The sequence below is a fragment of the Aulonocara stuartgranti genome (assembly GCF_965226115.1).
Source record: "Aulonocara stuartgranti genome assembly, chromosome: 15".
Lineage (NCBI taxonomy): Eukaryota > Metazoa > Chordata > Actinopteri > Cichliformes > Cichlidae > Aulonocara > Aulonocara stuartgranti.
Genome location: NC_138951.1, coordinates 40,943,216 through 40,970,648, shown reverse-complemented (window position 1 = coordinate 40,970,648; position 27,433 = coordinate 40,943,216). Strand labels below are relative to the sequence as shown.

General features: G+C 42.4%; 1 protein-coding gene across 1 annotated transcript; it reads left to right on the top strand.

Moving 5' to 3' along the window:
* Positions 1 to 412: 412 nt before the first annotated feature.
* On the top strand, positions 413 to 26,578 carry slc1a8a (solute carrier family 1 member 8a). Its single transcript, XM_082504509.1, has 11 exons — positions 413 to 692; positions 12,712 to 12,791; positions 14,304 to 14,519; positions 16,479 to 16,521; positions 16,600 to 16,807; positions 20,285 to 20,384; positions 21,376 to 21,609; positions 21,759 to 21,953; positions 22,158 to 22,292; positions 22,389 to 22,491; positions 23,694 to 26,578. The coding sequence occupies exons 1-11, from the start codon at positions 444 to 446 to the stop codon at positions 23,856 to 23,858; spliced, it is 1,728 nt and encodes a 575-aa protein (XP_082360635.1). The 5' UTR covers positions 413 to 443; the 3' UTR covers positions 23,859 to 26,578.
* The last annotated feature ends 855 nt before the right edge of the window (positions 26,579 to 27,433 follow it).

Sequence of the window (27,433 nt, the reverse complement as noted above, 5' to 3'; positions counted from 1 at the left end):
CAAAGAAATCGAGACTGAACTCTGGAGTAAATATAGTTGTTAATGAAGATTCATTGACCAACAGGTTCATTAACATTTCCTTCCGTCACGTGCAGTCACCCTGACCCTGATTTGAGACTTCAAAGTGAAAGCTTATTGAGAGTCCAGCAGCTTTTCCTAAAGCTGAAGGTTCCTCTGACCCATGCTCACCCAGACTCTTTTGCCAAAAGGTGTAAAACCGAAACAACAACAACACGATTGAGTCTAGCAGCAGGACCAGATGCCAAAGGCCTGTGATATTTCCTCCACCTCTTTAAGCCTCTTAGTCCTGTAAGTCTGCAGGCTGTCTGCAGAGCTACCTTGTTGCTGATCAGTGATCATTTAATCCTTTAGTGGAAAGGGTTGGGTCTCACAGGTTTGTCTGCCTGCCAGCCACACATATAAACACTCAGATCTTCACAGGTATGGAGGAACTTCTGTTACCGAACGTTGAGGAGGAGGTGCGCTCTGACAGCAGCTCGTACGCGCCTGGAAATGCAGAGAAGACGATGGGGGACCAAATGAAGACTTTCCTCCTGAAGACAGTGAAGGGGGACCTGAGGACGGTGAAGAATTTCTTTAAGAGGAATGGGCTGCTCACGCTGTCAGTCATCTCTGTGATCACCGGCTGCACGCTAGGCTTTATGTTGAGAGGAAGTCAGATGTCTACACAGGTACTGTTCACCTTACAGCAAACAGCATGCCATTAAACTCTCAGCTTCACATTTACATCACGTCATTATGTCGACTGGACTTCTTTCCTTCAAATATCCTGTTAAGTCACCTTCAGTGGTGCTGCCAGGAGCTCACCTTTAAGCTCCTGTATTGATACTGTCCAACACTTTTCCTGTTAATTACTTCTCTCAGCTTTCTGCTCAGTAGCTGCCTTTAAACACTCTGTTAGGATGTAAAATTTCAGCTTCTATGTTTACATTTTCCTGTGAAGCTGAAGGTAATATTTAAAATAACCTAAAGCTTTGTGTTGATATTTTTATTGCCTCGTGCCTCGATTTATTGCGATATATCTTTTTACATTTAAATTTCAGCTTCTGTGTTGATTACTTTTTTTTGGTTTGTTTGGTTGGTTTTGTTTTGTTTTCTGTTTATTTTATATATTTTTTGTGGAATTAAGTAAAAAGTATGCAAAACACACAGTAGCAGAGAGGGATGGAAGAGTTACCAAATTAACAACATATAATAACATAAAAAAGAAGATAAATCAAAAAACTGAAAAAAAAACTGCTGAACTTTTGATATTTTAATACAAAGGTTGGAGTCTTCTCCTCCACTTCTCCTAAACTCCAGTGGAGGAGTTCAAGTATCTCGGGGTCTTGTTCACGAGTGACGGGAGCTCGACAGACGGATTGGTGCTGCAGCTGCAGTGATGCGGACGCTGTACCGGTCCATCGTGATGAAGAGAGAGCTGAGTGTAAAAGCAAAGTCCTCAAATTACCCATCAATCCATGTCCCTACCTTCACCCGTGGTCATGAGCTGTGGGTAGTGACTGAAAGAACGAGATTGCGGATACAAACTACTTTATTTTGCTACAGAAATTAAGTCTTCCATTAAATGAAATCATGTCTGTTTAATAGACTCCAGTTTGCATGTAAATGAGAAAAGCTCTGCACGCAAAAGTTAGTTAAGGAGTCCCTCAGGGTTCTGTGCTGGAACCATTATTGTTTAAATGACACACATATTATACAGGCTTCCCTTACACAATATTATTAGAAAACATACATTTTCATTGCTATGCAGATGATACTTTATCTATGAAGATACAAATGAACTAGTTGAATTGCAGGAATGTCTTAAAAACACAAAGGCCTGGATTACCTCTAATTTGCTGAATTCAGGTAAAACTGGAGTTATTATATTTATAAGGCCCCAGTAACACTTTGAAGAATCTTGGAGTTGCTTATGCCCAGGACATGTCCTTTAACACACATATTAAAGTAGCATGTGGGGCTCTCTGCTATTATATCTTCTATTATTTGTGATGTTTAGTTAGTGCATCACTCAAAGACAAACATGTTGTCTTTGAGTGATGCTGAAAACTCGCTAGTTATGCGTTTTTTATTTCTAGACTGTACTATTGTAATTCATTATTATTAAAAGCTCCTTTCAGTTGATCTAGAATACTGCTGTGAGTACTGACAGGGACTTCTCCCGTACTGGTTTCTCTTCCTTTGATCCCTATTTAAGCCAAAATTGAATTTAAAATCAGAGTGTAAAGACTACGTTGGTAACTGACTGCTGGTGTAAACTGGCACTATAACAGTGAAATGAACTGAATCAGTTTCCTTGAATTCAGTTCAGTTTTAATTAAATAGTGCCAAAAACAGTCACCTCACGACCCTTTCGCACACCTTCAATGAGATCCAGAGTTCCTTTACGAAGACTGGTGAACTTTACAGAAGACGTCATTGTTGTAGGCTTCTGTGGTGGTGATCGTTCTTTTGCAGCAGCAAATGGGAGACCCACTATTAGAGAGGGAAAGATGAATGTAGGAAAATAAATCCTGATTTTAAAAACATTTCAGCATTTACATTTCAACAAGATAACTCTTTATTTACAGCCTAAGTCTCTGAAGGGGCATGAAAAGTGATAATGTGCAGCAACTATACTTCTCCAGCACTGCCAAGTTTGCTATGTTCTACAAGAAGAACCAGATTTTTTTTTAAAAAGTGTGACAAACCTGAAGAATAATTCACAGGGAATTTGACACAGTCATTACTGTAAACAAGAAAGAAAAAGACAGGCTTCAGGAAAACTGAAAGTCCAGGCCAGGCTAGATCCAGAATGAAACCCACCACAAGTCCAGGCCTGAACCCAACAGAGCATCTCTGGGGAGAAATAAAGGACAGTGAAAATTGTTTTTATATGTGATTGATTAGCAACATAGTAATATAGGTTGTGCTTCTTAGTTTCTAGTTCATATCAAATTTTTCTTGCTTACTGGATTATATATCTCTCATTAAGGAGAGTGAAGGACACAGCTGAAGGTAAGAAAGAAAGAAAAGTTGTCAGTTCCAGCGTTTGGATAGTTTAGTCCAGTTAGGTTTAGGTTTCTTTAATCACTGTTTTATTGAAACTAAACGTAGTAAAAATGTGACACTTGAATTTATGGTTTACATTTCACTCACATTTTCTTGTACAATCCCAGTGTTGGGGCACTCTAAGAAAAAAAGTAATGTATTTTAAATTATTCCTTCTTTTTTAAAAGATCTGTATTATATATTATTACTGAATTACTCTCAAGAATTACTCATAACAACATCCCAACAACATTATTACATGCTCAAAGGGACTTCAAAGAAGTCACTGCAGCGATTCTACTGTAGCAACATGAAGAGGCAGAAAGGCTCGTCCTTGCTTCTGTTGCCTTCAGTTTGGGCTCTGTCTGCTGGCCTGGGGTCGACACACACTCAGCACTTTAGTTTTGTGTAAATATGCTGTCTGTGCAGCTTGCAAGGAGCCCGTGTGTGTTAGTAGTATAAACGCAGTTGCTTCTGTCCTGGACGCAGCTTGCTCTTCACCATCGCGCCCTTGGCCTTTTGTGCATTGAAAGTAAAAGTAGTGTCCATGGCTTCATTTCAAAAGTTTTTTTTTCTTTGCACAGAAACTGAAGTCAGCTGGTAGCTGACAAAGGCATGATTGATGTTTCTTTCTGATCAGATCTTTCTGATCTCCTGATCAGAACCTGTGTAACACAACAACAACATACTTGTAACTATAATGTGATTATTAAATTTAATACAGTAATGTGTTACATTACTGCATTACTGCATTACTGCATTTCCCAAATTACTCAGCCGTGACATCATTCTGGGGTGTTGCCTAGCTTCATGATTGCACAGTATCTCTGCAGATGCTTGCAAAACCCCAAATTTCTCTAACAGAAGAATGAAGTTTTTCTGTCCTTTTATGCTTTCTATATGCAGCATGCAGATAACTTAGGAAGCTTTATAACACAAGTGTCAATATAACTGTAACTGTAACGTAATTATGGATAACAGTAACAAGTTACTTTGTAACATGTTAACCCAGCACAGGTAATGGTTCCGGTCAGCTCTGTGAAGAACTATATGAACGTTTAAAAAATAAAATTAAACAAATGTCATTTCATAACAAGATTCGTTTTTACATTGTCCAATGAGTTCTTACTGTTAAACGATGAATATGCACACCAAAGAGAGATAAAAGGGAAAACTAACGTTTGTATCAGAAGCTAATTATCCAGATATGTGTTTACACTTAAACAGCAAATCTACTGCTGCAGAGCAAAGATGATCAAACTGTTTTGATGTCTTGGGCAAGACACTTCACCCTACCGCCTACTGGTGTTGGCCACTGCCCCAGTCTGCCCCAGGGCAGTGGTGGCTACAACTGTAGCTGCCTCCACCAGCGTGTGAATGTGAGAGTGAATGAATAGTGGCATTGTAAAGCGCTTTGAGGGTCTCAAAAAGCACTACATAAATGCAATCCATTATACTGAGGACATATATCAAATAGAATATTTCATTTTGTCTTTGCAGGAGTTTGAGCATGTCTGGTTGCAAAGCTTAATGTACTTAGCATAATAAATAGCTGTTTTTACATTTCAACCTGATACTCATAGGATTACAGATAAATCGAGCACCGTGCAGTTTCAGAGATGCAGATATGCAGGATATGCAGTGCCACTTAATTTCAGCACAACTGGTCTGTTAAGTTTCCATGTTGAGGGGAACTTTTCCAAGAAATGTAGAGGTCTCTGGCCTTTTAATTCTCTGGAGGACACACTGTAGTTGAAGAAAAACAGTGTCACAGAGCTTTAAGAGCAGCCAGTCCAAATCCACCAACGTTAATCCGTCCATGTAAGGAGTGCCTCTCATGCTCTCAGAGGGTTCCTTCTCTCTGAGCTTTTAAAAGAAACAGTTAAAACAAAGCTGTTTGTGCAGCCTCTGAGCATCTTACTGTAAATATAACCAAAACAACTCTATGATAGTATAAACATAATAATAATGGCTCACTTTGATCACCGTTGGTTATTTTCATATTCAGAATACAACATGAGTTTTTTTCATTCATCTTTTTTTCATCAGTTTTTACATTTCAACACGAAATCATAGGATAAGTTCTTAAGCGATTGTTTAACAGTTACTAATTATACTCTTCTAATATAATGTTAATAAATAAAACCAACTCGGTTAAAAATGTTCATCTAGAAAGATTAAAGTTACAGATGAGAAATAAAACTGTTTACATTAATTGTTGCAAGCATGATCAGAATGACACCTCTGTGTCTTGTTTCACAAATCAAACAAAGATTTTAAAGTTAACTGAGATTAACTTAATCTGAAAATGTTGATGTGATTTTCCATCACTGTCAATCTGTGTGTCTGCAGATTCAGAAAACCCAACGAAACTACTCGGTTATGTGAACTAAAACTGTGACCTATGAGCACATGCACTTCAGAGTCTGTGTTTGTTAAAAATAGTTCTGTTTGTGTGTGAATGGTCTTTCTGAGAAGAATTGATCCCTCTCAGCTAGACTTAAGTGCCCTGCAGACTGTTCACAAAGCTCAGGGATCTGGGACTTAACAGCCGTCTATGTGCATGGGTGTTGGACTTCCTCACTGGCAGAACTCAGGTGGTGAGGGTGGGTAGATGCGTCTCTAACAGCATCACCATCAACACAGGAGCACCTCAGGGATGTGTCCTCTCGCCACTGCTCTACTCCCTCTACACTTCAGACTGTGTGGCCACCCATGGCTCCAACACCATTGTGAAGTTTGCTGACGACACAGTGGTGTTGGGTGCCATCTCCAACAACGATGAGGCGGCCTACATGGATGAAGTGAGGAATCTGGGATCATGGTGCCAGGACAACCACCTCCAGCTGACCGTCAGCAAGACCAAGGAGCTGGTGGTGGACTTCAGAAGGGGTCAGCACAGAGACTACAAGCCCATTATCATCAATGGAGCTCCAGTGGAGAGGGTGCAGTCCTTCAAGTATCTTGGTGTCCACATCTCCTCAGACCTGACATGGGCTGCCCACATTCAGGTCCAGACCAAAAAGGCTAGGCAGTGCCTGTATCACCTACGACAACTGAGGAAGTTCAGGGTCTCTCCAAAGATCCTCAGGATTTTCTATACAGGCGCTGTGGAGAGCATCCTCACACAGAACATGACATCGTGGTTTGGGAACAGCTGTGTGAAGGACCAAAAAGCTCTCCAGAGAGTGATCCGTACAGCAGAACGCTGCTGCAGGATTGCTCTCCCCCCGCTTCAGGACACCTACACCAGGAGATGCCGGACTAGAGCAGCGCAGATACTGAAGGACCCGTCCCATCCTGGCAACAAACTGTTCCAACTTCTGCAATCTGGTAGAAGGTTCCGCATCATCCGGGCAAGGACAGAGAGACTCAAGAGGAGCTTCTATCCCCAAGCCATCCGTGCCCTAAACACACACACCCGCCCTCTCACATCATCTATAACTGACTGAGTCAGGACTCTCTTCCAGACACTCTAAACCCAGGCACAATGTACATTTCAAATTCCTTTAAATTCCACAAACATAAATGACAAATAAAATAATGTCAATCCTGCAAACTTATGAGAGAATACTGAAGGTACAAGGTACCGGACTCTGCAATACAACTGCCGGGGTTCTCTGTGCACCGCGCGGACAGGTCACAGGATCTTACTGGGAAAAGCAGAGGCGGTGGTGTGTGTTTCATGATCAACAACAGCTGGTGTGATTATGCGAACGTGCACCCGGTCAAATCCTTCTGCTCACCGGACCTGGAGTACCTGATGATTAAGTGCCGGCCATTCTGGCTACCGAGGGAATTTACAGCAGTGATTATTACGGCTGTTTACATTCCCCCACAAGCCGACACTGACCGTGCACTCAGGGAACTGTACAGCGCGATCAGCAGCGAGGAAACCGCACACCCAGAGGCAGCGTTTATCACAGCCGGAGACTTTAATGAGGGAAACCTGAAGAAAGTCTCACCCAAACTCCACCAACACATCCTTTTTAACACTCGTGGAGACCGGCTACTTGACCACTGCTACACCTCTTTCCGGGATGCGTACAAAGCCCTCCCCCGCGCCCCATTCGGCCAATCAGATCACCGCTCCATCCTGCTCCTGCCCGCCTACAGGCAGAAGCTGAAACAGGAAGCTCCAACCCGGAGGACGGTGCACTGTTGGACGGACCAATCGGAGTCTGCGCTGCGGGACTGTTTTGATCACGCGGACTGGGAAATGTTTCACGTGGCCGCCAGAGACATTGATGAATACACAGACTCAGTCTGTGGATTTATCAGGAAATGCGTGGAAGATGTCGTCCCATCCAGAACAGTCAAATCCTTCCCAAATCAAAAACCCTGGATTAACGGAGATGTTCGCGCGGCACTGGCGGCACGGAACACCGCCTTTGCCTCCGCGAACACATCGGACTACAAACACGCACATTACCAACTCCGGAAGACGATCAAAGCAGCCAAACGTGAGTACAGGGACAGGGTGGAGCAACAGTTTGACAACCCTCGGAGTATGTGGCAGGGACTAAACACGATCACAGACTTTAGAGGGAAAACCAGCACACCGCAGACCACGGCCTCTCTGTGTGAGGATCTAAACGTATTCTACGCTAGATTCGACACAGCGAACACCATGAGACCGGACAGTGTGCGCACCGCGGATGACATCAGTGCGCACACTGTGTCTGAGGAGGATGTGCGGAAGTGCTTCAGGAAGATGAACGCACGCAAAGCTACTGGTCCGGACGGGATTCCCGGCCGCGTCCTCAAGTCATGCGCGGCTCAGCTGGCTGGAGTGTTCACGCACATCTTCAACCTTTCCCTCTCTCTGTCTGTAGTCCCAGCCTGCTTCAAAATGGCCACCATCGTCCCTGTACCCAAATCCTCCACCATCTCCTCATTGAACGACTGGCGACCTGTAGCCCTGACCCCCATCGTGAGCAAATGCTTCGAGAAGCTGGTCAGGGACTTCATCTGCTCTGCACTACCCGACTCACTGGACCCTCTACAGTTTGCATACCGCCACAACAGGTCCACTGATGATGCCATAGCCCTGACACTACACACTGCCCTGTCACACCTGGAGAAGAGAGACACGTATGTGAGGATGCTGTTTGTAGATTACAGCTCAGCATTCAATACCATCGTTCCCTCGAAGCTGGACAGGAAACTGCAGGATCTAGGACTGAGCAGCTCCCTCTGCAGCTGGATCCTTAGCTTCCTGTCTGACAGACGCCAGGTGGTCAGACTGGGCAGCATCACCTCATCCCCCATCACACTGAACACTGGTGCTCCACAGGGGTGTGTACTGAGCCCTCTCCTGTACTCACTCTACACCTACGACTGCACAGCCACTAACAGCTCCAACATCATTGTGAAGTTTGCGGACGACACTACAGTGGTGGGTCTTATCACCAACGGTGATGAGACGGCTTACAGGGAGGAGGTCAGCGCCCTGACCCACTGGTGTCAAGACAACCATCTCACCCTCAACGTCGCAAAGACAAAGGAGTTGATAGTGGACTTCCGGAGGTGCAGAGAAGTACACACCCCCATCACCATCAACGGCGCTGCTGTGGAGAGAGTGAGCAGCTTCCGCTTCCTTGGTGTACATCTGGCTGAGGATCTTACGTGGTCAGTACACACAAACAAAACAGTGAAGAAGGCGCAGCAGCGCCTCTTCTTTCTCAGGAGACTGAAAAGATTCGGCATGAGCCCCCGCATCCTCAGGACCTTCTATCACTGTGCCATTGAGAGCATCCTCACTGGATGCATCACCACCTGGTATGGCAACAGCACCGCCTACAACTGCAAAGCTCTCCAGCGAGTAGTGCGGTGCTCTGAACGGATAATTGGAGGTGAGCTTCCCTCCCTCCAAGACATCTACAGGAAGCGCTGCCTGAGGAAAGCGGGGAGGATCATCAAGGACTCCAGTCACCCCAGCCATAAACTGTTCAGACTGCTTCCATCAGGAAGGAGGTTCTGCAGCATCCGGTCCCGTACCAGCAGACTGAGAGACAGCTTCTTCCATCAGGCCATCAGACTGCTGAACACGTCATAGACACCTCAGCTTCACTACTGGAACTTCAACATTATGCACTCCATACTGTATATAAATGCCACTTGTTTTGCACATATTCAACTCTGTATATTTTTATATTTTATTTTATTATTTTTTTACTATTTAATTTGTAAAAATGTGTATACACACACACACACACACACACACACACACACACACACACACACACACACGTAGGAAAACATTTAGTATACACATCCAGAAATGCATACACTATTATATATTGTACATATATTTATTAGTTTCAGGTTGGCCATTCTTGTATTTTGCTCGTTTGTGTTGTTGTGTTTGCACATCTCTGTTGCTTGTGGGGCTCGCACACAAGAATTTCACTCGCATGTGCTGTGCCAGTGTGCCTGCACATGTGATGTGACAATAAAAGTGATTTGATTTGATTTGAAGTGAAAGACTTCTTCTTCATTTTAAGTTAAATGCACTTTATATAAATTTAGTTTTAACAGCAGTTTTATAAAAAATAAAAAATAAACAACAGGAAAAAAACATTTTGAATGAGCTGCATTTTTAGAAAGCTGAGAGTAATCACAGTATTTGCATTATGTGTTATGACACAGAGATTTATTCTTGCATCCTTGTGGAATGAATGTTTTTTGGTTTTATTTACTTTTACATCTACCATTTAGTTTGGTCCTAAACTGAACAAAAAACGTGAAAGAAGAGAACGACAGGAATGATGCAACAAAAGCACGACTGGTCTGTGTCATATCAGCAAACACATCCAAACATCCTAACTAACAGTGACTATTTTTAGCTAGATAGAGATAATACACAAAGTGGCCAATCCATCATTCTGAAAGATAAATACACTAAATAGTCATGAATAAGTAATTAAGTAACCAAGTATCAATAAAAGGCAGCAGTGTGATCATAAATATTGAGGCCGATGAATTCTTTGCTGGAAGCTCCGTTTATGTGGTGCAAACTTTCACAAATCCTGACTGAATGATAAACTTCTGTCCTTTGTGTTAAATGATAGAACATGAGGCATGATGCCATATTTTAATGGCTGTAAAAAGAAAGATTATTTTATTTTAATGCATATTATTGTTGTTGTTGTTGTTGTTGTCTAAGGAAATTGCAAAGAAAAGCGTCTGCACTTCTTTAAGTTACTTGAAGATGTTTCACCTCTCATCCGAGAAGCTTCTTCAGTTCTAAGGTCAAATGGTGGAGAGTCCCAGATTTAAACCCAAGCACGACATCCCGGTGCATTTCAGACCCAGCAACACGCTCAGACAGAAACTGGTTCACCCGAAAGACAAAACGCCAAAACGCAAACTTAACAATGTGGTGTTTGCTGTACAGTGCAGCGAGGAATGCCGAGACCTCTACATCAGAGAGACCAAACAGCCACTTCACAAGCGCATGGCACAACATAGAAGAGCCACCTCCACAGGACAAGACTCAGCTGTCCATCTGCATCTTAAGGTCAAAGGTCACTCTTTCGAGGATGCCAATGTTCACATTTTGGACAGAGAGGACAGATGGTTTGAAAGAGGAGTGAAAGAAGCATCTATGTCCACTGTGAGCGACCATCTTTGAACAGAGGCGGGGCTTACGACACCAACTCTCTGCCATCTATAATCCAGTTTTGAGATCCTTCCCAGACGCCTTAATGCCCACTCACATCCTGGGCCATCTGACCTCAGGAATTCGCATGATAAGGTGGGGCCAGGTTTCACAATGAACTCACCCGAAACTCTGGCTGATTGTGACCCACACCCAGTTTCACACCTTGGCTTAGGCGATTAGAGGATCATCAGGGGGTCCTTTGTCCCTCTTTGGGGGGAAACTCCCACTAGGTTTATATCTGGGACTCTCCACCATTTGACCTTAGAACTGAAGAAGCTTCTCGGATGAAGGTGAAACATCTTCAAGCAACTTAAAGAAGTCCAGACGCTTTTCTTTGCAAGCTCCTTTGACTACGATGACCTGGATGACTGAGAACCTTCACAGACATGTTGTTGTTGTTGTTACTATTTGGTGTTTAAATTTAATTTGTCTATAACAGATGAGACCGAATTGAGGACCTGATGTGTTTGATTTCTGATAAAGACTCAGTCTCAAATTTTCATCAGAACCTGTTCATAAGAGCTTACAGTCAAGTCATCTTTATTTAAATAGCACATTTAAAGGACATCTGTCTGCCAAAATGCTCAACAGAGGGATAATATAATCAAATAAAAAGAATTAAAATCAATAAGATGAAAACATATAACATAACAGTATATAGCTCACTGGCCACTTAATTAGTTACACCTTGATAGGTGTCCTGTTAGGACCACTTTTTTTGCTTTCAGTGCTTCATTAATTCTTTGTGGCATAGATTCAACAAGGTGCTGGAAGGTCCTCACTTCCTTAGAGATTTTGGTCCAGAGAGACATTATTAGACATTATAGCATCACAAAGTTGCTCCAGATTTGTCAGCTCTACATCCATGATTGCAATCTCATGTACCACCACATCCCGATGGTGCTCCACTGGACTGAGATCTGGTGACTGTGGAGGTCAGTCAGGCTGTGACATGTCAGGCATGTCAATGATCCTCAGTTGGTACTAAAGCACCAAAAGTCTGACAAGACTCTGCTCACTATGACACCTCCACATCCGGTATAAGCTGTTTGTAGGCAGGTTAGAACCATGCTTTCAAGCTGTTAACACCAAACTCTAATTCTACCTTCCAAATGTTGCACCGGAAATGAAGACTCATCAGACCAGGCAAGATGTTTTCCAATTTTCTTTAGTGCCGTTTAGGTGAGCCTGTGTGGTTTTCAGTGTCCACTTTGCATTCTTACCTGCTGCTGTAGCTCATCTGCTTTAAGGCTTGATTCACATACTTTGGTTGTAATTAGTGGTTATTATATCTTATCATCTTCTGACCTCTGGCAGCAACGAGGCATTTTCAAACAGACAACTGCTTCTCACTGAATATTTTCTCTGTGTATCAGACAAAGTGAATGTAAGATAAATGCTTGGATTGAAAATTTGGAAACTGAAATCTCCGTGGAGGATTGGAAACCAGGTTGTGCTGTAATTCTGTGAAAACACATTTCAGACTTGCATGCTAACATTATTTAATGGAAATATATGGAACTCCTGTCAGATTCAATTATCTAAAAACGTCATATCTTTTTAAACATGGACCCAGAGTTTCTGTGTGGACAAATGGCATGTTGTAATTATCCATTATGTGCACTGAGTTTATGAAGTTTTCAGTGATTCAGCACGATGTGCGTCATGTTCAGCGTGTGACCCTCTGTGGGTCTATGACCAATCTGTGTCTCTCCATAAAATCTGTCCAAAGGTTTGTTCCAACTAAAAGTTTAAGGCCATGAAACAAAACTTTAAGCTTTGTTAATCGATTTCTTTTACATTAATCTCTTGGTTAAAACTTTCAGAGAAATTCATGTGATTCAACTTATCAAATGTAAATGAATAAAATCTGTTTAAACTGTTACAAAGAGCTGGATTTAAGACCTTAAATGAACATTTTAAGTCTAACAGATTACAAATGAAAACCTTTGTTATTTTTTTTTTTAAAGTGATTGTTTTTGTCTCTACAGGCCAAGATCTACTTTTCTTTTCCTGGTGAGCTGCTGATGAGGATGCTGAAGATGCTCATCCTTCCTCTCATCACGTCCAGGTGGGTCAAAGTACCGACACACAGTATGACAAGGAAAATCACTGTAATCAGAACCATGAGGCTTTGCAACAGTCTGCATTCTGTAGGGTGCAGTTAGATTTCCTTAAAGTGGACTGTTTTGTATTCTTGTACTAGAGTAGCTTTGTATGATTCAAATAATCCATCCAGTCATGCACATGGGCTGTGAGAAATAGTCCCAATCAAATAATTATTTTTTATGCTGGGCCTTAGTGCAGACCCTAAGTTCACCCTCTGTCTGAAACATTGGAAATAAGCTATTTTAGCTCCTCCCCCTTGAATATAACTTTCTTCTGATAAGATGCTCCTCTCAAACGTCTTCAACCCAAAGGTTGAAGAAGCCGGTTAGTGGAGCTTCTCTGTTCACAACCATAGATGCACATTTAAGGATGCGACCTTTAGAACAGTCTGAAGCCTGAGTTTGTGGCTTGCAGGGATTACTTGTACAGAGGCTGATCTCATTATTTGAAACTCTGGCCATATGAACCCGTGAGAAGAGAAAAGCCCCCTATAGAACTCTTAGATTTAGAAGGCTGTGATGTTAAAGCTCTTGTTTTAACAAAAGCACCTTAAAGGATCATCCCACTTCATTTGAGCTTGCTGTATTTCCTGTGTGTTGTTTTTCTGCAGGTCAGCTTTGCGCTCCTCAGAGAGTGTATCTATGACGTTAAACATGAACTGTGCCAGTTGTGTTAAACTATTATTGTTGTTGTTATTATTATTACAGTTATTTCAGTTAAACATGCAGTACTTTACCTGTTTGTTAGGAACAGTCCAGTTGGCCTTCTAATTGAGACTAAATCTACCAGCAGGTGTTTACAGTGGGACCACATTTTTGTCTGTGTGTTACCACATATGTTTCCTCACCCACATTACTAAAGAAAATCCATAAATTATGCGTATAAAAATATCAAACAAAGGCATATTAACAGCATATTTATTTGGAAAGTTTTGCCTCGAGATATTGATTCTCACACTTATGACACTTATAACATAAATCAAAGTCCAGTCCAATGACAGGACTCGTGGACTTTATTCATATGAGTGATTTAAAGATTCTCCTCCATAAATTTTCAACTAGAAGGGTAAATCCTCTAAAAGAAAAACATGGATAGCTCCACATATTTGACTTGACACAGACTTTCATGGCCGTCCTCAAACAACCTCAGTGTGATTTGTGTCTCCTCCCAGCATCAAATCTACGCAATAAGACCACCCACAAAAATAACTGTGTCCATGGCTTTCTATCAGTAACATTTCAGTCTTTTCTTAAGTAGTAAGTACAGAGTAGTTTTCTAACAGCAGAACAGGATTCTGCTGTTAGATATGTCCCCAAACTGGTTTTAAAACAAATAGTCTGAAGAAGCAGAGATCTGTTATAGATTTTCTTATTCAGTACCTCTCAGTCAGCACTATGGCGCAGTTGTGTATCCTCTCTGTTGATGGATCCAGACTATTTTCTAAATCCCCCTCTGTCCTTGCCTTGCTGTGCAGTTTAATGTCGGGTCTATCATCGATGGAGTCGAAGGCATGTTGCCGAATGGGTGTCCTCACCGTCACATACTACCTCTGGACCACCTTCATCGCTGTAGTGGTCGGCATCTTTCTCGTGATCATCATCAAACCAGGTGTGGGCACAGAGATGGAGAGCAACCGGCTGGGTGGCGGGCCTGTCATGACCTCGGCTGATGCCCTCCTCGACCTCATCAGGTGTGACAGGTCAAAAGTCAGCTGGAGACTCTGGAAGGGTCCCTGCCAGTTATTTGTGTGGTGATAATTGTTCTCTGTGTTTGAAAGAGCAAACTGTAAAAGAAAAAGTGAAAGTAAATGCTAAAAAAAAGGAAGGAAGGAAGGAAGAGGACCCCAATGCAGGACTTGTGACACAGGCTGAACCTAAAACACAGCTTTTATTAGCTGGCAACTGACTGGTTAATAAAACACAATGACAGAGCAGGGCAGGAGCAAACTGACTGAGAAACTAGGTCTAGTGGAGAAACATACAGACAGATGAGCACACAGCATAAGGGATAAGAGAGGAAACAGCAAAGAACAGAAGCAGACTGAGGGTTCAAATACACATGAGGAGACTAGGACAGAGTGGACACGGCTGGGGAACACAGCACAACAAAATCAAAATAACAAGCCAGAGGAAGCAAAAACTGAACGTAACACATGAACGTACAAACTTAGTAAAAAAGGGAAATCAGACTACGGTGGAGATAGGACACAGAGAGACGGGACGGACACAGGGACAAAACTGGGGAGACAGAAAAAGGATCAATAAATCAGGAATCAGGAAACTGACAGCACAAAAACCAAGGTCATCGTAAGTCCAGGAATGTGAAAATAACACTATAACCAGAAGACTATAATGCACAGAATACAGAACAAAAATACTGTTATGGCAAATGCAGATGGACGCAGGGAGCAGAGTTGTGGTGAAGACAGTTTATTTACTGTGATGAGGAGGTTTTACAAGTATGTACAATAGCGTATGAATGGGGACGCAGAGCCAGGACGTGCAGGTGACGGAAACACACACAGGTAGTGCCCTCGATTTGGTACTGTTTATAAGCCTCCAGACGGAAACAAACCAGACGAGGCGAAATCCTGGGGAGGAAACAAAACTCCTGACAGTCACCAGAAATAATCCAACGGCTCCAGCAGGCAGGGGCAGAATTACAGACTCCAAAAACGTCAATACTCCGACACTAGTCTTCCGTCGGGAACACTTCTGAAGAATGCAGCTGACGAGTAACAGGTGTGCCAGGTTCAGTGACTCAAACACCACATAACCAGAACCCAACTCCTAACAAATACAAGATTATCAAAAATACAAACGCTGTATTCAGTGTGCTGAATCTCATTCTGTTTTGCTGTGTAGTTCGTAAAAAGTTTCACACTTAACTTGGAGAATGTGCAGAAACTAAATGTGCCAGGCTTTTCCTCTAAACAACAACAAAATTTCCATGAACCTCGGTTGTGCTGGTTTGGAGGAAAACACATCAAAAGGATAATTCTGGTTTATTTCACTTTGGTACATGTCCTGTAATTGTGCTTGTTGCATCTCTGTGGCCTCTGTGAGATTCAGGGAAATGAGGATTGGTGCACAGCAGCATAGAAACGTGCACACAGCTTTACAGTTTGTTTTGGGTATTAGAGATCACCGTCCGGATGCACATCCACTCTGACATGTTCAGCTGAACTGAGGTCAACAAAACGTAGAAAACCAACACACACTCTCTCTTCTTCTCTCACACACACAAATCCAATTAGAGTGCAGGGCTGATCAGTATATTTTTAGTAATCCTGCAGGGATAAGTGATAGATTAACCAAGTCAGTGGCGGTGCATGATCTCTGCTGTGGCACGTTGGCAGACCAAGCTCTCGTGCCATGTTTGAAAGTCACTCCCATGTTGGAAGGATTCGTTGGATTGTTTACCTCCTGAGGTGATGAACCCCTCCCAGCAAAGGGTGCAGACAGTCATCCTGTAGAAGAGCCACCCAAGTCGTGCTGCTAAATAAAATTTATTCCAAAATAAAAAATTAATAAGAACAAAAGAACAACATGGAGGAATCTTAGGCTCCTCCTATGCAGAAGAGGCAGCGGGTGGGAGGAGTTTGTTTGTTTGTTTGTTTAAAGCTAACGATGTAATTTGTTTATCACAGAAACATGGTTCCTTCCAATCTAATTGAGGCCACATTTCAACAGGTAAGACAACAGAATCGTGTTGTTTCTTTAATGCTACAAGCTTGAATCCTGTAACTAAATATGATTTTCTTTCTTCAGTACAAAACAGACCTGATTCCCATCCTCAAAGTCCCAACCAAAACAATTCAGCCCAACTTTGTCTATGTGATCCCTGATGACAATGACCCCAAAGGGCGCATGGTGTACCTCGAGCTGACTCCTCCTCCAGATGTCATATACAAGACAAGTCCAGGCAGCAGCCAGCAGATGAATGTCCTTGGCATCGTTATCTTCTCTGCAACTATGGGTGAGTGGGATCGGGCTTGGTAACATCGTAAATTTTGAAACCTCATCATTAGCGTTTTAACTGCCAACATGTTGGTTTTTGTAACCAGAAATGACCTGATCAGAAATGACCTGTTCATTTCTTTTTGGACTCCACTAGAATATTGTTTGAATGATTGACAGTTAAAAATAATCTTTATTCATACTTCTATAGTTTAGCCCCTAAGTTCATCCACCTTGTGAAACAAGCTTTTCCTGCTGTGAGGCCCTTTAACTCTTTTCTGCTTGAAAGCCTACTAAGAGTAACCCTTGAATCTTTTTTTCTAAACTGAGCAGTTTCTGTCATATCTCAGGCACAGAAGCCTGAGATATGACAGAAACTGCTATTTTGTTATATAACAAACTAATGTTATAAGATATTCTCTTTATATGACATTATATGGGTCCCAGAACTGAAAAAAACTGTCTGAAACTGAATAATCAGAGCACAGTGAAGTCTATTCTTTTGGCTTGGAGAGATTACTTCTTTTATAATATGTGCATGAGCACGAGCAAGTGTGACAGACAATAAGGAAAACACAATAGTTCCACTTTCAGGTTGTGTGATGAACCAGTCAAGACCAATTTTTCTTAATTTTGATTAGATCAAATCAAATAAAATCACTTTTATCGTCACATCACATGTGCAGGTACATTGGTACAGTACATGTGAGTGAAATTCTTGTGTGCGAGCTTCACAAGCAACAGAGTTGTGCAAAATACAATAATGTAAAACAAGCAAAATATAAGAATGGCTACATCTGAAACGAATAAATATATGTACAATATATAATAGTACTGGATGTGTATACAAAATATGTTTTTCTACGTGTGTGTGTGTGTGTGTGTGTGTGTGTGTATACATATTTTACAAATTAAATAGAGTAAACAATAAAATAAAATATATAAAAAATATGCAGAGTTGGTGGCACGGTGGTTAGCACTGTTGCCGCACAGCAAGAAGGTCCTGAGTTCAATTCCACCATCAGGCCGGGGTCTTTCTGTGTGGAGTTTGCATGTTCTCCCCGTGTTTGCGTGGGTTCCCTCCGGGTACTCCGGCTTCCTCCCACCGTCCAAAGACATGCAGCTTGTGGGGATAGGTTAATTGGATAATCCAAATTGCCACTAGGTGTGAATGTGAGTGCGAATGGTTGTCTGTCTCTGTGTGTTGGCCCTGCGACAGACTGGCGACCTGTCCAGGGTGTACCCCGCCTCTCGCCCTATGACAGCTGGGATAGGCTCCAGCGCCCCCCGCGACCCTGAAAAGGATAAGCGGAAGTGAATGGATGGATATACAGAGTTGGTTGAGACGTGCAAAACAGTGGCATTACTGTACAGTATGGAGTGCATAATGTTGAAGTTCCAGTAGTGAAGCTGAGGTGTCTATGACGTGTTCAGCAGTCTGATGGCCTGGTGGAAGAAGCTGTCTCTCAGTCTGCTGGTACGGGACCGGATGCTGCAGAACCTCCTTCCTGATGGAAGCAGTCTGAACAGTTTATGGCTGGGGTGACTGGAGTCCTTGATGATCCTCCCCGCTTTCCTCAGGCAGCGCTTCCTGTAGATGTCTTGGGGGGAGGGAAGCTCACCTCCAATTATCCGTTCAGAGCACCGCACTACTCGCTGGAGAGCTTTGCAGTTGTAAGCGGTGCTGTTGCCATACCAGGTGGTGATGCATCCAGTGAGGATGCTCTCAATGGCACAGTGATAGAAGGTCCTGAGGATGCGGGGGCTCATGCCAAATCTTTTCAGTCTCCTGAGAAAGAAGAGGCGCTGCTGCGCCTTCTTCACTGTTTTGTTTGTGTGTACTGACCACGTAAGATCCTCAGCCAGATGTACTCCAAGGAAGCGGAAGCTGCTCACTCTCTCCACAGCAGCGCCGTTGATGGTGATGGGGGTGTAGATAGATTAGATAAAACTATATTAATCCCTCAAGTGGGTTCCTCCGGGAAATTCGGTTTCCAATAGCACAGCACCAACAGAAGTTACAGAGTGTGAGCAGAAATATACCATATATACACATATATAAATACAGAGACATATATATGCATATACAGAGTATACAAAAGGGATAAATAGAATAAATAGGAATAAGAATACAAGGGAATTGCACATTTCAAGTATTGAAGTCTATTGCATTGTTGGATATTAATAATAATGGATTGGATTTATAGAGCGCTTTTCAAGGCACCCAAAGCGCTTTACAATACCACTATTCATTCACTCTCGCATTCCCTCACTGGTGGAGGCAGCTACGGTTGTAGCCACAGAAGCGAGGCTGCCATATCGCGCCATCAGCCCTTCTGGCCAACACCAGTAGGCGGTAGGTGAAGTGTCTTGCCCAAGGACACAACGACCAGGACAGAGAGTACGGGGATCGAACCGGCGACCTTCTGGTTACAGATGCGCTTCCCAACCCCCTGAGCCACGGTCACCCCATTAACAAAAAGTATTTCACAGTGAAAGGCACTACAGCTTAGTTGTCCCCCCTCCTTTGTCCTCCTGTTTCCCCTCCCTCTCCCCTCCAGAGAGGAGTTAAACAGTCTGATGGCGTGTGGGACAAAGGAGTTTTTAAGTCTGTTAGTTCTTGTCTTGGGGAGAAGCAACCTGTCACTGAACAGACTCTTCTGGTTGTTAATGGCCGTGTGCAGAGGATGCCCAGCATTGTTCATAATGTCCAGCAGCTTCTTTAATGTCCTTTTCTCTGCCACTGTCACCAGAGTGTCCAGCTTCATGCCGACCACAGAGCTAGCCTTCCTGATCAGTTTCTCCAGCCTGGATGAGTCCTTCTTTGCTGTGCTGCTCCCCCAGCACACCACAGCATAGAAAAGTACTCCAGCAACCACCGACTGATAAAACATCCTCAGGAGCTTCCTGCAGATGTTAAAAGACCTCAGCCTCCTGAGGAAGTACAGTCGGCTTTGGGCTTTTTTGTACAGGTGCAAAAAACAGCCCGAGGTACTTGTACTTGTTGACCACCTCCACCTCCTCCCCCTCTGAACTGGCAGTGGCCCTGCTCTGGACCTCCCGAAGTCCACACCTAAGTCTTTGAGGTGTTGAGTTGCAGGTGGTCTGTGTGACTCCATGTGACGAAGTTCCTCACCACACTGCTGTACTCCTCTTTCCAATCATCCCAGATACACCCCATGATGGCCGTGTCATCTGCAAACTTCTGAATGTGGCATAATTCAGAGTTGGTGTGTCATAGTGCCAGGAAGGGGGGGAAGCGAGGGAGGTAGGAGAGTGGGGAGAGGGCTCTGTAGGTAAAGGTGAGGGTGGGGGGGTTGTGTGCTGGTCAAACCTGTTGAAGAAGTTGTTGAGTTCGTTTGCCTTCTCCACAGTCTGTGATGGTTTTCCCACCATTCCAGACCTCCCTCATTTATGGGCAAAGTCTGTGATAACATTTACAGAGCTGAAGCTTGCATAGAAACGCAAGCATAATCAGTGTTTATGTGTGCTGCAGGTTTGTTGCTGGGCAGGATGGGAGAGCGAGGAGTCCCACTGATCAATGTCTGTCAGTGCATCAACGAGTGTGTCATGAAGATCATCAACGCTGCTGTTTGGTGAGATGAAAACTCAGAGTACAGTCATACAGCTAGGGGTCTGTTTACCCCCACAATAACTTCAAATTGACAAACTGATGTGCAGACTCTCAGTTTGAATTTGAGGGGTTGAACAATGCCATGCAGAGCCTATGTTACAATTGCAGCTTTCTACACCTGTGTTTGAATCAAAAGTGCATGGTTGGCTTTGTAAATGAGCCATGAAAGCTTGTAGTGACTGATTCATTTGACTGTACTGGTATTCACATTACTGAAAATGAATCTCACTATCCCAACAAAGGTGAGCTTAATTAAACTAAACCACAAAAACAAATCCCACTGGGTGGAAAATAGTCACAACAACACGCATTGTGTATATTTTCTTTATTATATTCTTAACTAGCTGTGTTTTTGTGGTCATATGTGTCAACTGTCAAGACAAATACCAAATACGAGGAGATTTAAAACTGTAGCAAGGCTTTAAAACCTTAACGCTCAACACAAACAGATGCAGCTCTACAGGTTTTATTCTGTATGCATGTATACACCTAAGTCTGAATCAACCCTCAAAGAATGCTACTGTTGGTGAGAGCACCCGTAACCAGAACCATTCTCACCAACAGTACAGGACTTCTAAGGAATGATCAAAAAATGGGAGAAGAACAGTCACGAGGTTCCTGAGAAGATGATCTTAAATGGGAGAGGCTGTTTTTTTTCTACATTTTTTAAATTGAAAAATATTTTGCGAGTTATTTTAATATAGTAACTCTTTCTTGCAAAACCCGATCAAATTTTCTAAAATAATGCTCAGTGGACTTCAAGAAATCTATGTTCATAATTCTAAACAAACTAATGATATCTGAACTCCACTCAAGAACAAGGTATATATGAAAAATATGTGAAATGAACATGAAAGGAATGAATGTAAAACATTTAAGTTTTGCCTTAAGCTTCAGAGACAAACTTCACGTTTAGCTCTTATAGGATTCATAATGATGTTCTGTTCTTCCAGGTATTTTCCATTTGGGATTATCTTTTTGGTGGCGGGGAAGATCCTGGACATGCAGGATCCGAGCACACTGGGGAAGAAGTTGGGCTGGTACGGTGTTACTGTGCTCACCGGGCTCTTTGTTCATGGACTTGTCCTCCTTCCTCTCTTCTACTTCCTTCTCACCAGGAAGAACCCCTTCAGCTATATCCGTGGCCTCCTGCAGGCCTTGGTCATCGCCCTGGCAACCTCCTCCAGGTCAGCCCTACTTTAACCTGCTTCCTACGCTTCAGTTAGTTAGTCCTGGAAAGGTTCATAGCAAATATGCTAAACGCTAACTGAGGAGTGAAGATACGAAACAGAATATGGGCCTATTAATCTTTTGTTTGAATGCCACCTGTCCACAGCTCTGCCACACTGCCTATCACCATGAAGTGTTTGCTGGAAAACTGTCATGTGGACCGGCAGATCGCTCGTTTTGTTCTCCCAGTGGGTGCCACTATCAACATGGATGGGACAGCTCTCTATGAGGCAGTGGCAGCCATCTTTATTGCTCAGGTTAATGACTACGAGCTGGACTTTGGCCAATTGGTCACCATCAGGTAAAATGAGACAAACAGTTACTTTCACTTTATCTGTACAGAACCAGTCTGTGTGCATGGGAGACACAGATTATACTCTCCTGTAGCCAGTGGAGCCTTTTAAAACTTTATGAAAATACATAATAAACATTGAAGAAGCCTGCTGTCTGCTCATGTTCTTTCAGTTTTGATCTCTAACTCTCCTCATGTCTCCCCGTCTTCCAGTATCACAGCTACAGCCGCCAGTATTGGAGCAGCTGGGATTCCTCAGGCTGGTCTGGTTACCATGGTAATCGTACTCACATCAGTAGGCCTGCCACCAGATGACATCACACTAATCGTAGCCATTGATTGGATCCTGTAAGTACTGATTATGGAAAATCACAGGTTTCAAAGGATGGAATCAGTCCTTGGTGAGGTGGTCTTGTGGCATTTTGTCTTTCCTTCTCTCTGCAGTGACAGGTTTCGTACCATGATCAACGTTCTTGGTGACGCCCTTGCAGCAGGAATCATTGCGCACCTCTGTCGGAAAGACTTTCCCCTGAGCACAGCAGGAAAGGTAAAACCATGATCGATTACAGCTGGTAGTTTCTATTTGCCAGCATGAAAGGATTTGCTTGACAGCACTCTTTGAATTGACCGATGCTATGAACAATGGCAAAGTATCACTCCTCTTGGAAGAATTGGTCAGTCCAGTGAGTGCTGTCCAGCAAAAACTACAAATCATGTTTATCATGTGAGAAGTTTGTAGACCTTGGCCTTGTCAAGTCAAAAGACACTGTCGAACATTCAGCACCTCTTATTAAAGTATTTAAGTGATCATATGTACATATATCAGGCTGGGCCTGTTTCTTCTTGTACTGGCCTAATGTTAGAGATAATCCAAGGCTGAAAGATGGATGCTGTACAAGCATCCCATTCTGGAAAAAGAACAGTTCAAAAAATTAACAGAAAGCCCAAAATGACCATGAAATTTGTTCCTGTGATTAGCGGATGTAAACCTTTGACCACAACTGTATATTAGTATGATCCTGTTTCTAAAAAAGATTAATTTAAAAAGAAATGCTGTGTAATAGGGTAATACAACAGAACGTAGTGATGTGCAAACTGTTTAGAGTTTGTTTTGAATAGAAAATACTTAAAAACTCCCAACAACAAATTCACTCAAATCAGCAAATTCAAAAACATTTGTGTCTCATCGTTGTATTTATGGGACTTTTACCTTTATTAGAGGGTTTGGGACATGTTCCATTTATATGACTGTCTTTATATGACCAACTTTACTGACCACATATCTCTGTATGTACCTGATGACTATAAACCTGAGCCTGTGACCTGTTTCTTCATTCATGTCTATGGACATAATACGATTACAGCAGTAGGTGTGTTCAGATTGGACCAACAACTACAAAGGATTAAAGCTCCTACTGTCATCCTGAGCCTCAGACTAGCTCCTCCCATATCTACTGAACTCAGTGCTCCATGTTGCCAGGAAGAACAGTCTGTTAATAGCACACCAGAAGCTGTTTCTGTCAACTTACCAGTACTGATCAACATTTCTTGAGTTGTTTTGTTGCTTCAAACACCTCTTTGTGAGAAGGCAGATGTTCTTTTCTGTGTTCTGAATGAAGTTGAAGTTAGTTAATCTAGATTAGCAATGAAACTCAAAGCAGGGGCTAACTGGTCGTAGCTAGTTTGCTGATTAAGCATGCTGATCTTGCTGCAGTAAGAGGCTAACATGTTTTTGCACTTCATCTGCAGCCTGCGCCGTCCTATGGGACGCAGACTCCGCACAAAAACTCCAACACGGTCGATGTGCCAATGACGGAGATGCACACACACAAAGACTGCACGTTCGATTTGACGGGTGACTCGGTGAGCCAGATGAATGCACACACAGTCTACTACAACATCTGCCAGGTGTGAATGGAGAGAGTGGAGCAACTCACCTTGCAAAGGTCCAACTGGGTCTGTGAGACCTCATAGTGCCATCTGAACAGGATTGTTAAGAAGAGATTAATTCTATACAGGAACCTCCTTCTTGGTGTCAGCTTGATTAAGCTAACTTGAGGTGGAGGTGGCCAAAACTGGACTGCTTATTTCGGAGCTTCTCTTGCTCATTAAGGACAAGAAATGTGTGAGGTAACACATTTCAGCAGCCTCTATTGTTGTCATTTTCAGCACTCCAGCAACCCCTCAACTCATCTGTTGTCTCAAAAAAGCTCCTGTCTCTTTCAGGCCTGGGCATAAGCCCACATTCATCTGATTAGGCACTTTCTGGAAGCCTGCAGAGGGGCAGCACCCAGTGCTCATGAACAGCACAGAGCAGTCTGAAGCTGGCACTTTTTGTTCACTGGGATTACTTTTACATTTAATAACATCAGAGACTGCAGCAGTGAATGCAGGACAGAAAACAAGAAAAAGCAGATAGGGTCCCTTTAAAAGAAGCCCTCCAGCTACAGGAATTGCAGGCTTTATTGCATCGGCTTATTTTGGTCCACTGTGGCTGAAATAAATGGGTTTGTGTTGCTGTGCTGATCATAGCCACCATGTGGTTAGAATGACTGGGTGTCACATGTCACGAATTAAAGCCACCTAAATGTCAAACTATTGTTTTTATTATTATTGTTTGTAACTGCAGGTAAAATGAGTTTTCCTTTCAGGAGAAGTTCATTTTATTCCGGTTTCATATAAGAAATCCAGTTCCTGATGTTGCCAGTGGAAACATGGAGCTGTTTCCACTGGCAAGACACTGGACTGCGATCTGATTGGCTGATGCTCGGTGCACACACTGGGTGAAGGGTTAAAGTGTAATGAACAAATTCAAGTGCTCTTCCTCTTGTAGAGTCAACCTTCTTCTGATTCCTTTGTATACAGTAGCATGCTGGCATGCGTTCTCACTGACTTCATGCAAAGTCGAGGTGCATTATTTTCTTCTTTTTGTTTTTTGTTTTTTCACTTGAATATTGCAAAGGTAAACAAAGTGCTGTGTGGATTTGTGGAATTTTGTCGATGACAGTTGCAGCTAATGTGAACAGATTTTAATTTAATTCTGGGTCTACTAAACATTCAGAATTGGTTACTTTCAGTGATTTATCAGAAGCCTCTGGAGCCACAAAACCAACTTTCTGTTAAGGCCAGGAGATCTGAAAAGCACACCACAAATAAGTGCTCTCAATTTACTAATTCACTTGTAAGGATTAATGAAAGGAGCTCTGCATAATCTATAGCAAAATCAGCATTATGGGGCTCAAGTTTGTGCATAGCTGATGCTCACACTCCATCCTCAGTGACAAAACATAGTTGACAAGGCTTTTCTGAACCACTAAGATGTACTGTATGTGCTATATGTCTTCTATGTAATACAACAACTCATGTCATCTGAGTTGGCGTGATGAAGATACCAATACTGGCTACGTGCTGAGTGACGTCATGCTTATGTAGCTCAAGATGCAACCAACAGTTGCAAGGGAAAAATTTGGATGTCAGCTACAAATTGAAAGGTTGGTAGTTGGATCTCCATCTGCTCCAGTCAATATGTCAAATATCCTTGGGCAAGTTGCTCTCTGATGCATCCATCGGAGTATGAATGTGTGACAGATAGAAAGCATTTACATAGAAAAAGTGCTTGTGTGAATCGGTGTGAATGGATAAAATGGGTCACGAAGAGGGTGCTGTACCAAAAGCCTCCTTGTGATGGCTTTGGTTGCTAGCAGATTACCCATAGTTTGTTACCCAGAGTTTGTTACCCATAGTTTGCATGTAAGACATGAGATTATATGCAAACACTCAAAAGCTACTCACCAGATGGTAGTCAAACTGTAAAAACTGCAACACAAGGCAGATATGGAGAATAACTGCCTTTAATGTAAAAGTTACGTCTCAGCACAACAATCAACACGTTTCAAAACACCCAACTCTATAAAATACATATGTCTATATTAAATTAAAAGCACAACAATAAGTAACTGGTATGTAGAAATTGGTATTCTGAGAGCACAACGTTGTCAGTTGCATGTTGTGTTTGTTGTTGTGTTTATCTTCACAATAATATTTCCAGGTCCGAATGTCAGAAATTCATCAATCTAAACAATATGGATCCCTGGAAATTCTGACACAATAATAGTGTTATTAATGTTTTCTAATTATGTACTTTTCTAACCTTTCCAGTACTTCTTAGCTGTGTATATTACCTTGAGTTTGGGAGTCTGTACTGAAAATAAAAATAGAATGAAATATTGACTATTTATCTTCAGGGCTAAAAGTGAGATGGAGAAATTAAAGGAAAGATTAAAGATTTGTATGCTGCATGAGTTGATGTTCAGTGGTTGAGATACAGCTCTTTAAACTGCTTGAAGTGCCCCTGAATGTCTCTGTTTTAAAGTAGCTTTTTGTTTGTTTGTTTGTTTGTTTGTTTGTTTGTTTGTTTGTTTGTTTGTTTGTTTGTTTGTTTGTTTGTTTGAGTTAAATGTGAAAATGTGGACCTGCCTTAATCTACAGTTGTGGTAAGAAGTTACAAACAATACATCATAGGGATAAATCCAGCACCAGTAACTTAAGGAACTAAGTTAGTACATGTATATACAGTATTGATTCTATATATAAACATCGAGGCCAGGGGTGGGCATTCTCAGTCCACGAGGGCCGGTGTCTCACCTTGGGTCAACACACCTGAATCACATGATTAGTTCGTTACCAGGCCTCTGGAGAACTTCAGGACATGTTGAGGAGCTAATTTAGCCATTTAAATCAGCTGTGTTGGTTCGAGGACACATCTAAAACCTGCAGGACACCGGCCCTCGTGGACTGAGATTGCCCACCCCTGATCTAGACCCAATTATGATTTTTTTTAAGTCATTAAAGGTATAATGTTCAATTATTCCACTCTGGGAAAAGAACAGCACTAAAAACCATTAAAAGCTCAGTGTTACCATGGCAATAATGCCCATGGTGAGTGAATGTAAACTTCAGACCACAACTGTAAATACTGTTAACCTCATTGTTCTTCTGCCAACACACACCATCAGCCCAACAAACGCTAGCATTTTCAACTTTTACTGAAGTTTTACTGAAATTTTGTCTTCATCAAAATGCATCTTGTTGTATGACACTTGTGTTTTTTTACATGGTGTGTTATTTGTCATTTATGTTTGTTTGTTTTTAAAATAAATACATGTTAATATATACATAAATTCTTTTTCATGAGGATATTTCTGTACATATGTCAAAGTGAGTCAAAAATATCCTGCAATGAATGGAAAGCCAGAACTTCCAAACTTGCAGAACTTGACCTCCATCCATCTTTTTTGACTTATTCAGGATCAGGTTACAGGGACAGCGTCCTAGCAGAGCGAGTGCAGCCTCAGAGTGCATGGGGCCGTTATAGCTATGGCGCTGAAAGTCCAGTGATGTCATTTGTACGTAACACAAACAACACAGCAAATGAAAACATTGAGAAGGTGCTATACCTGCTGCTAAACGTGGTAAACGTGTGCACTGAC